Consider the following 10,545-nt stretch of genomic DNA (forward strand, 5'->3'; position numbering starts at 1 on the left):
TTTGACCACGCCCCTTTGGTCCGTGTGTCTATATTGGACGCGTTCCAAGTCTGATTTTAATCGGGGTTTTAATCGGTCCTTATAACGTATTGATAAGATTATAGCATTTTATTGTTTTATAGGTCGTTATTTTGTGAATCATGGCTTATAAAATGATACGGCGATGAAATCAAAAAGCGTATAAAACGATAAGTTAGGATTTGTGAATCAAGGCTTATAAAATGATACGGCGATGAAATCATAAAGCGTATAAAACGATAAGTTAGGATTTGTGAATCAAGGCTTATAAAATGATACTGCGATGAAATCAAAAACGTATGAATCGACCACGCATGCAGGAGGGTTGCTAAGAAGTGGGGGTAGTGTGAAATACGAGTCTACAAACATACCGCGGGGCGTGTCTAGTATGTTCACAGAGGATATAAGCCAGCATTCCGAGGACCGTGTGTTAAGAAACCCCCGCTTTTTTCCGACAAAGAAAAGCTCGAGCTTTAAGACAACTTTGAGAATGTCTTGCTCTAGCGTGGAAGCGGGGCCCCTTGGAGAAACTATAACAGCGATGCTGAAGGAAGCGGCAAATGCTGCAGACGACGCTGCAGAACTCGACGATAGTGATAAGGAAAATTGCGCGCCAACAACGCCTGCGGGTACTACGTCGGAGATGTCGTCGGCGATGCTGAATAAAAAGCCCGAGACAGACGTCGAGGCATCGGCTATGCCGAATATAAAGCCCGAGACCGGAGCCTGCGAAGAGGCGGTTGGTGGCGTTGCTAAAATGGCGTGCAATACCTCCGATGCTACAGACGGCGGTGGAAGAGCGGAACCAAGTGAAGATGACGAGGGTATTGACCTGCAAGAGCCTGAACCCGAGGACTCCAGCGACTGTACAGAGATGGATTCCGGAGAAGAATCTGTAAACGAAACAGAAAAGTGCGAAGTTGGAAAACGAAAAGTAAGTACGAACCGCAATTTTTCGGCAAATCCTCTGGGGTGTTTAAGAGTGTGATGATGAGGCGTGTAGTTGTGAGGAAGGCTGAGGTCGAAAAACCCCTTTTTTCTTTTTATCAGCAAAAGAGAGGAGGAGGAGCCCCAGGCGACAAAACCGCTAGCACGACTATGGAAGTCACACAGCCATCGCTACGTTTTTCATGTCTCTGCTGCTCAAGACAGAAAAAACTTGCCGTAACGCATAAAAACTGCAGCTGTAAGCGCTTAGACGCAATTGTACAATTTTGTCGTGGTGAAAGTTGGAGCACGGATCGATATCGCGGACTTTTGACAGCGATAGCCGCGATCATAAAATTGTGCTTAAAGGCGGGGTGGTACGACGAATGCGAAGGTTGTAAAATTGACGACCCGAGTCAGTTGCATCACGACTGTCTCACGACGGGTGATGAATATGAAGACAGTTTGATACGGAAACTATGTTACAAGCTGGACCCCTATAAGATTATGGCGACGTTGGGGGCGGTCTATGGCTTGAAAGAAATGTCAGTACCCGAAGATTGTAGTAAGATGATTGCGAATGTTTTAAAGTATATTAAGAGAGTACAGTCCCCATCAGAGCATGTGAAAAGTATGTATGAAGCGGGTGATGAAGACATACGCTTGATAATGAAACAGCATTTGAGAAGGAAGAATTACCGTAGATATTTTAAGATCAAGTATCTTTACAGGAGTTTAAAACCGAGGAACATGACATTTCTTAATGTAGAGTAAATGAAAACATGATGATCTTCGCGATTGCTACTATTATGTATGTGTGTTTTTCCGTTGCAGGAAAGTGTGTTTCGACACATGGTTGAGATCGGCGTGCGACCGAGCGTTAGATGCCTGGAAGACGCTTTTTATTTTCTGATCAGAGCAAAGATGGCGTACCCCAAACCAGTGTTTCGCCCGACCGCGCTATGTCGTAACAAGCGATGTGAAATCATCGAAGAGCTTGAAAAAGAACTGGGTCAGAAACCTAGAGGCTTTTACGACGTTGAAAAGAGCAAAATCTTCTTGGGCGCTGACGACGTGCTCGAAGATTGCATCGACAATTATATCAGGCGGACATTTTGCACCCTAGGAACTACTCTGAATAAGAAACAGTTTTTCAATTTCATGAATACAATATCTGATTTGTTTTGTCGAGCCTTCTTGAAGGGGCGTGGGGAGGATGTAAGAAGACTGGTACCGTTCATAGCTAGCAAAATCCAAATATTGATTCTACGTCACGAGTTTTTGAGAGCATTGTGTTAAATATCTATGTTTTTATCGTTATTATCGTTTATAGCGCTGTACATTCCTATATTACCAGTTTAAATCATACACTGTTTAATTCGTGTGTTATTAAATAATCTACTATTGTAAAATAAACCGGCTTCTAGTTCTGATTATTTGATAAAGAAAAATAATAAAACAAAAGTGAATTAATAGAATAGGGGGGCGGGAGTAGGGGTTGCGGTATTTTAGTTCAAGAAGCGCTACGATGCAGAAGCTTTTCAAAAGAGTTTATTACAACCCCTCGAAAGTTGGTAGTTTTGGCGGTGTAGAAGCCTTGTACAAGGAGAGCAAAATCCACAACGACGGTGTTAAAAGAACACAGGTACGCGACTGGTTATCGGGCGAAGATGCCTACACGCTACATAAGGGGTCGAGAAAGCGCTTTCAAAGACGGCGTGTGATAGTCAGCGGCTTAAATCATCAATGGCAAGCGGACCTTCTAGACGTCCGTGAACATGCCGCGGTTAATGATGGTGTAAAATTTATATTAACGGTGATAGACGTACTGTCAAAGTATGCATTCGCCGTTGGCCTGAAGGAAAAATCGGGGAGCTCGGTCACAAAAGCCTTTGATTACATTTTCAGCAGCGGGAGAATTCCTAAAAAGTTACAAACAGATAGAGGAAAAGAGTTTGAAAACAAGACGCTAAAAGCTCTGCTGAACAAGTATGGTGTAAAACATTTTGTTACAAACAACGAAGTGAAGGCGGCGATTGTAGAAAGATTCAACAGAACTCTCAAGGCACGAATTTGGCGGTATTTTACAGCGTACAACACATTTCGTTATATAGATCGTTTACAAGATTTTATTGAAAGTTACAATCATAGCTATCATAGAACCATTAAGACGTCCCCTGTAGAAGTATCCCCGCAAAATGAGTTGAAAATTTGGAGAACTGTGTACGGGTCCGTGTTCACCAACAACCCTGTTTCAAAAAACACTCTCAAAAAAGGTGATCATGTTAGGGTATCTAGATGCAAGGGGGTATTTCAAAAGGGGTATGAGCAGACTTTTACAGATGAGATCTTTGTGATAGACAAGATTTCCAAGCATTCAGGCGTTACAGTTTTTAACTTAAAAGACTATGCTGGGGAGGAGGTCGAAGGGTGTTTTTACAAAGAAGAGCTGCAAAAAATAAAACAGGATCAAGATCGTGTGTACCGTATTGAGAACGTTTTGGCAAAGAAGGGGCACGGGGCACAAAGACAGTGCCTAGTTAAATGGCGGGGATGGCCTGATAAATTTAATAGTTGGGTCTCTGAGAGTGAATTAAAGGATATACAAAGTCTACAACAGCGGATATAGGCATTTAGGTACCGCGGAAGCGCCATGGAGGTCGGACCTTTTTATCTGACGCTCCCGAGTAACGCGTCTTTGGACACTTTCCCTAATAACAAAATTTCAAATTTTACGGTGAAACTAGCAAAACCTATTCATCTACAAGGAGATTGGGAGGTGGCCCTAACAGAAATTCAGTACCCGCACACGTGGGACACTTTTGAAACAGAGGATGTTAGATTTACGGTGGTACGCAAGAAGGAAAGCGCCCACGAACTTTCTTTCCCGCCGGGGCACTATGACAACATACGAGACATTGTAGAAGTAATGAATAAATCCATTGGTAACATATCGGAACTTGTTGACCTTAGATTAACGTATGAACCACGACTTCGAAAAGTGCAGTTGAGGAATGCTCAAGACTACGGTATTTTGGTGCGTGAAAAACTGGGGAGAGTGTTGGGGCTGACGCCTAACGTTCACCACTCTTCATCAGCGGGGAAAGCCTACACGGATGTACACGGCGGATTTTATATGATGTTTGTATACTGCGACGTGATAGAGCATCAGAGAGTGGGGGATAGCTACGTGCCTCTCCTCCGGTGCGTGGAAATCACAGGCAAGAATAATAGCATGATAAACATCATTTACACCAAAAGAGATTATGTACCGATCAGCAAAAAACATTTTCACACAATAACTTTGGAACTGAAGGACGATTTGAACACTAATATAAGATTTAAAGTGGGTAAAGTCATAGCGAAGCTTCATTTCAGGCCGCGACGTGGTGAAGTGTACTAGAATAATGATTTTACCTGAAAATTACGGCGACGCGTCGCTCTATAGGGATTACTATAGAGCACAAGCCGGCTCAGGCCTCCCGGGGTTCCACGGGGCACCTATTATGTACGGGGCGGGTGTTGGCGGTATATTCAGAAGCCTTTTCAGAAAAGCAGTACCGCTTTTAAGAAGAGGGTTCCAGTTGGTAAAACCGCACGTGAAAACCGCTGCAGCAAATATTGCCCGAGACGTCGCAGGGCACGTTTCGGGGGCGGTGATGAAAAAGTTTACCAAAACGGGTCAAGAAGGCTCAGGTTTAATCTATCTCGAAAGAGGAAGGAAGAGAAAAAGGGGTGTATCACTAAGGGGGCCGCCCGCGTTCCTTCAAAGCGTTGTGAAGCGCCGGCGACCGGCTCAAAAGAGTTCGCTTAAGACCCGGAGAAGACACGGAAAAAAACGAGTCTCTAAGGGCAACATATTTTAAATCGGACCATGGCCTCCGTCCCTTGCGGTTCCCAGGAATGCACAAAGTCAGAGTTGGACCTATTCCAAGTACCACCAACGCAAACCAGCATTGAAAGTTCTCTATATGTCGAAGTACCGCCACTTTCAGCCCTGTCAGACACAGCCCCCTTAGAGTTCTTCATAGCTCGGTCGGATGACTACCTGGACCTTTCAGCTACCCTGATTTATCTGTCGTGCAAAATTACTAACGCAGACGGATCCGATTTGGACGCCGCAGCCCGAGTGGCGTTTTCTCCATACCCCATAGCCTCACTTTTTAACCAACTGGATGTGAGCCTCGGCGACCGGCTCATCAGCCAGTCAAACAACACGTATCCATACAGGGCTTATCTCGAAACGGTACTTAATTATGGGGACCCCACTTTAAAACGCCAACTTTCTGCAGGTCTCTTCTACAGAGACACCGCTGGAGAGCACGAGGACACGACTTTAACCGGTGCTAACGCGGGATTTAAGAGCAGAGCTAGCTTTACAGCCCGAAGTCGTAAAGTGGAACTGATTGGGCAATTACACTGCGATTTATTTTTCCAAGACAAATTAATGCTTAACGGTCTAGATGTGAAGATTAAACTGATTCGAAATAAAGACACTTTTTGCTTAATGAGCGGCGACGCAGAAAATTACAAAGTGCATATCTTAGCGGCGTCACTATTTGTGAAACGTGTCAAAGTGAGCCCGGTGGTGCGTTTAGCTCACGCCGAGACTCTGTTAACCAGTAATGCCAAGTACCCCATCGAAAGAGTGGAGCTCAAAGTGTTCAGCATCCCAGCCGGTGCGCTACTATCGAATACTGAGAATATTTTTTTCGGATTTTTGCCAAGAACTGTAATAGTAGCGCTGGTCGATAACGCAGCATTTAGCGGTGAATATGGCAGAAACCCCTTTAATTTCAAGCATTATAATATATCTCACAGCAGCCTCTCCGTAGACGGCCAAGCTATACCGGCAAAACCATACACGCCGTCATTTGGAACTGGGGGTGTGGCTAGAGAATATTTGGGTGTGCTGCAAGTTGCTGGGAAGTACGCATCAGACCGACCCTTCTTTGTGGATCGTGTAGAGTATTCGAAAGGCTATTCTATGCTGGCTTTCGATCTATGCCCTGACAACGACGTGGGTGGCGGCCATTTTTCGATACAAAAATCAGGCAATGTACGTCTGGAGCTCCGTTTTAGCGCCGCTCTACCGTCTACTATAAACCTTCTGATTTACGCTGTCTTTCAGAATGTTATACAGATTAACCATAGGCGAGAGGTGCTAATCGACTATATGTGATGAATACGTGGCAACTGGAACGTTTTCTCGCCAAAGACGAGACGGCAAAACATTCATTTTTAGGTGTATTCGCAGCTGACACTCTACCAATGTATCTGGGTAATCGCCAGCGACCGCTTCATTTAATAGTTAATACAGACGGTAAAGATCAAAGGGGTCGACACTGGTTAGCAATATTTCTAACGGAAAAGGACTCTGAGTTTTTTGACTCCTATGGCGTGCCACCAAACAGTTATCTGTACCCCAATACCATATGGCAATTTTTAAAAAGAAACACTTCAGGTCTAATAACATTTCATGAAAACCAGATTCAGGATGATGTATCATTTACCTGCGGGGCACATTGTTTGTTTTATTTATTTCATAGATGCCGTGGTGTAGACTTTGAAAGCATTTTAAAAATGTATTCAGCTGATTTGAAGGCAAATGATGCTCTAGTAACAAGGTTTGTGTTGAGGCAATTACGCAGATTGAAAAGAGGCCGTGTAAATAACAGACCGATGCAAAATTGTATTTCATTCACTGATAATATGCATGTTTACAGTGTTTATGATAACTAGCAGACATCCACAAGGTCTATTTTACGCTCTCATTGGACTTTTAAAATCATATTTGTACCGAACATTTTTACTCTGTGATATAAAATGTATCTAAATAAATTGCATGAAAAAAGCCCTTAACTTTACGTGTCGGTCTGACTTTTTTCAGCACCTAGCTGCCACGTTAATGCACAGCTGTTATATTCATCCTGAAATGCTTAGACAGGCTATTGTACGCATATGGTGCCTAGTGTCCGGTCGAGGTTTGCAAAAAAAAATGAATGAATAAAAAAAAAGGGGGCCTAACTTTACGTGGCGGTCTGACTTTTTTTCAGCACCTAGCTGCCACGTTAATGCACAGCTGTTATATTCATCCTGAAATGCTTAGACAGGTTATTGTACGCATATGGTGCCTAGTGTCCGGTCGAGGTTTGCAAAAAATATGAATAAAAAAAAAAGGGGGGCCTAACTTTACTTGGCAGTCTGACTTTTTTTCAGCAACTAGCTGCCACGTTAACGCGCAGCTGTTTATATTCAACCTGAAATGCTTAGTGGATTGTACCGTTGTGAATTGTGGCGGGAAACTGTCGGGTTTTGGGTATAAAACGTGAGGTCTGCAAGAACATTCAGGCTGGAGCTCTCAGGAAAGCTACGACGCTCCAACCAACGGCGCTGGTGACACCTTCATTCTCCCACCACATCGGTCGCTTGAAAAGCTGAAGCCCCTGAAAGATTTCACCACCTGATGACTGAGCACCGTTTCCATTTATGAACATGTCTGAGGACCAAGAATTGTTGGTAAGAAGATTGTTTTATGTTTTTTATATAATCCTCTAGCTCTTTTTGAAGTTGCGCTTCTATTAGCGTCATCTCTCAAAGGTTAAATGCTTTTTTATCAGGGATGTAAGCTTTTTTTCCGGCTCAGACTGTCACACTAAGACGAATTAGACCGAAGTCCCGGGCAATGTTCTAACATGTGGTTCTAATTAAGTCTTTCGCTCCTCTGTCAAAAGGTTTTAAGCAATAGATAAAATTAGGTGAAACTCGGGGTGTTTTGAATTAACTGTAACTGCTAGTCAGGAACCGTGAAAGATGCATAAAAAAAAGCGTGTGTGTGTGTGTGTGTGTGTGTGTGTGTGTGTGTGTGTGTGTGTGTGTGTTTGGTTTTTTTGCCGGACCCCGTCTGAAATGTTCTAGCATGTGGTTCTAATTAAGTCTTTCGCTCCTCTGTCAAAAGGTTTTTAGTAATGTTACAACAGCTGGCATTTTAAGCAATAGGAAATATGACATGATACTCGGCGTGTTTAGATTTTGCACATGCTCTTACCTCAAAGACTATCTGCTCATTGATCCGTGTTTTTAAGTCAAGGACTAGTCCGCCTCCTTGCTTTACAGATCATGATTTAATAGCGCCCGAGGTCTTAAATAATGTCACTATATAGCCTGGGGCCAGCGAGCCGGGGTTGAGCTGCGGCTTGAAAAGCAAATAATTTGACAACTAAGGTCTGGGTCTATTTCTGCGGTCGTGTGTGTGTGTGTGTGTGTGTGTGTGTGTGTGTGTGTGTGTGTGCTTTTGTTTGCATGAGCTTGTAAATACGTATAGCGGTGCTTTCAAGTAATTTAATTTAAACCGATATAGGAAATGTGTTACAGCTGTTTGCATTTTTGTCTTCGCAGGAAGTGGCCGAGGCGGCAGACGCACTTTTATTCGACACTGCGCTTGAAGGCCCTAATCCTATCGCAGCCAGTCAAATTTGCGGCTTCAGCGCGCATGCTGGTAAGAATTAATTCTCTTTTCTACTGGTAGTATGTTCTATCATAGACCATGCTGATGTGCGCGTGCTTGTGCGTGTGTGTGTGAGTGTGTGTGTGTGTGTGTGTGTGTGTGTGTTTGTGTGTGTGTGTTTGTGTGTGTGTGTGTGCTGCCACCAGCGAGCTTGCGCTGCCACTCTCAGTCTAGTTGTAGCACTGATGACTATTGAGGACTCTTCCGACTGTTCATTGCTTGAATTAAAATTGTGTTTTTTGCTCTTACTTAGATAAAACTGATGATGCAATCTCCATCCAACACGTGCAGCAATCAAATACACAACAACCGGTTGTACAAAGGAGTTCAAGGTTGCCGCCTGACGATCTGAAAAGCAAAGGTCAGAAGCGTAAAGAAGCGAGGCGGCGAGGGCCACCACAAACATTGCAGGGTGGTTTTGGGGGGAGTACTGTTGGGGGGCCTGCATTGCATGAGTTTCCACCGGTGTCTGTAAATGGTGGCGGTTTGAGAAAGAGACACTCTGGCTGTAAAGAAAAGGGTGATCAAAAGCGCAATAGGAAAGCGAATGCTAATGATAACAATTCTGCTACTCTACAGACCTTCCAGGTTTCGAATTCAAACACGCCTACCCCTGGTTGCGTTCTCCCCAGCCGAAATTCAGAACAGATTCTAGGTGTCACAACGCACCCTTGCAGCGATACTCCGGTATTAGTGCACCCCCCACCTACTCCTACCCCCAAGTCTCACTCTCAACCATCAAAGAACTTGCATGCGCAACCAGCAAACGCCATTATTCCCCCCGATGAACAAGAAATAATTTCGCTGCTTGACGATGATGACTGTTGGGGGGAAAACGCGAATGTACCCGTTCAACAAAACAGATCAAAAGCAGGACCAGCTGTACACAGCGAATGCTCCAAGAACCCACGCTCACAAGGGGGGTGTCACACAGATGTTACAATAGGAGGAGGACCAGCCATCACCATCCCCCCAGTAAGGGTCGCACCAGGTGCTATTCACCATAATTTAAAGACTGAAATTGCCCACAGTGCTGCAGCAAACGGGGCGTCCGCCGCGGCGCTACAAGCTCCTAGACATAACCCCACACCACCCCTAAACATTACCGCAGCAACATCAGCATTCCACGATATTTTACCTTTAATAACAAACCTTAGGGGAAGCACTCTGAACACAGCACCTCTCTGCGAAGCTATTATTTTTGCTTTAAGTAATCGTGATACAGTAGCTCAGATACAAGCCATTGAACGCATCAAAGCAGGCATCGTACTTATACAGCAAAATTTAGAGAAATCACTTTCAGCTGCTTTAGTAACTGCTCAAAATCAGCTAGAGTCCTCTGTCTCCTCACGCGCCATAGATGACGTCCTAAGTGTCAAAAAATCACTTAACGTTGAGATAAAGACACCACTTGACCCCCGCAGTGGGGCTGCTGCTGCTGCTGCTGTTAAAGCTTCACTCCCCAGCGACGCGGCTGTACTTCAGGCAATTTACGCCATTTTTCCCCTAATAAATACCCTAGAAGGATTAGGCTTGAACTCTGCACCCGTCAGTTCATCCGTTTTTAATGTTCTACGTGTACAGGAAGCTTCCGGACATATCGGCGGCATAACAGATGTCAAACTAGCAGTAGAGGACGTGATCCAAAATACTCAGACTTCACTCGCATCTATTTTAGCAGATGCCCAAGCCAACCTTGATTCCTTGAGTCTCGACTCGGGAAACTGATAATGACCCCCAAAGAGCATAGGTCGCCGAGAAGGTCTGAAACTACAGTCGCCAAACGTAAAGAGAAATGGTTAGCCGCTAAAGTAGTCAGAAATCGGTTAGCCAAAAACCTAAAAAGAGCCAAAAACCATTTGAGAAATATACGCCGTAATATTCAAAGCAACAATGGGTATTTACCACCGAGCCCCACGCAGTTAGAGCAAACACCTCAGAGAACAGCTGTCGCTTGCGATAATTCTAGCATCAGTAACAACCCTGCGCCGGTGTTTTTAGAAAGCGTGCGACAATATCAAAGAGTTATCAAAAAATTTAGAGCTATAGAATTTTATGAAGAATTTCGTTTTGTCAATCTTCATCTCATAGAT

At 44.2% G+C, this 10,545-nt stretch overlaps 2 protein-coding genes across 3 annotated transcripts; both read left to right on the forward strand.

Moving 5' to 3' along the window:
- The first annotated feature begins 231 nt into the window (after positions 1-231).
- Positions 232-2,361, forward strand: LOC146797388 (uncharacterized). 2 transcript variants are annotated; one of them, XM_085624389.1, is made up of 2 exons: positions 232-952; positions 1,069-2,361. In XM_085624389.1, the coding sequence occupies exons 1-2, from the start codon at positions 302-304 to the stop codon at positions 1,717-1,719; spliced, it is 1,302 nt and encodes a 433-aa protein (XP_085480515.1). In that variant the 5' UTR covers positions 232-301; the 3' UTR covers positions 1,720-2,361. The 2 variants fall into 2 exon arrangements, with proteins under 2 accessions (XP_085480515.1, XP_085480516.1); XM_085624390.1 differs by having other exon boundaries at positions 266-952; positions 1,780-2,361.
- A 2,458-nt stretch (positions 2,362-4,819) lies between these two features.
- On the forward strand, positions 4,820-10,180 carry LOC146797389 (uncharacterized). Its single transcript, XM_085627597.1, has 3 exons — positions 4,820-5,624; positions 8,306-8,443; positions 8,706-10,180. Exons 1-3 carry the CDS (start codon positions 4,820-4,822, stop codon positions 10,178-10,180), a joined length of 2,418 nt encoding a protein of 805 aa, XP_085483723.1.
- Positions 10,181-10,545: the final 365 nt, after the last annotated feature.

This window comes from Triturus cristatus, chromosome 9, assembly GCF_964204655.1.
Source record: "Triturus cristatus chromosome 9, aTriCri1.1, whole genome shotgun sequence".
Taxonomy (NCBI): domain Eukaryota; kingdom Metazoa; phylum Chordata; class Amphibia; order Caudata; family Salamandridae; genus Triturus; species Triturus cristatus.

Coding starts and splice junctions, on each gene's coding strand:
- LOC146797389 (XM_085627597.1), top strand. CDS start 4,820: ATGGCCTCCGTCCCTTGCGGTTCCCAGGAATGCACAAAGTCAGAGTTG. Junction 5,625..8,305: donor AGTGTTCAGCATCCCAGCCG/GTGCGCTACTAT, acceptor AAACCGATATAG/GAAATGTGTTACAGCTGTTT. Junction 8,444..8,705: donor CGGCTTCAGCGCGCATGCTG/GTAAGAATTAAT, acceptor GCTCTTACTTAG/ATAAAACTGATGATGCAATC.
- LOC146797388 (XM_085624389.1), top strand. CDS start 302: ATGAAATCAAAAACGTATGAATCGACCACGCATGCAGGAGGGTTGCTA. Junction 953..1,068: donor GCGAAGTTGGAAAACGAAAA/GTAAGTACGAAC, acceptor TCTTTTTATCAG/CAAAAGAGAGGAGGAGGAGC.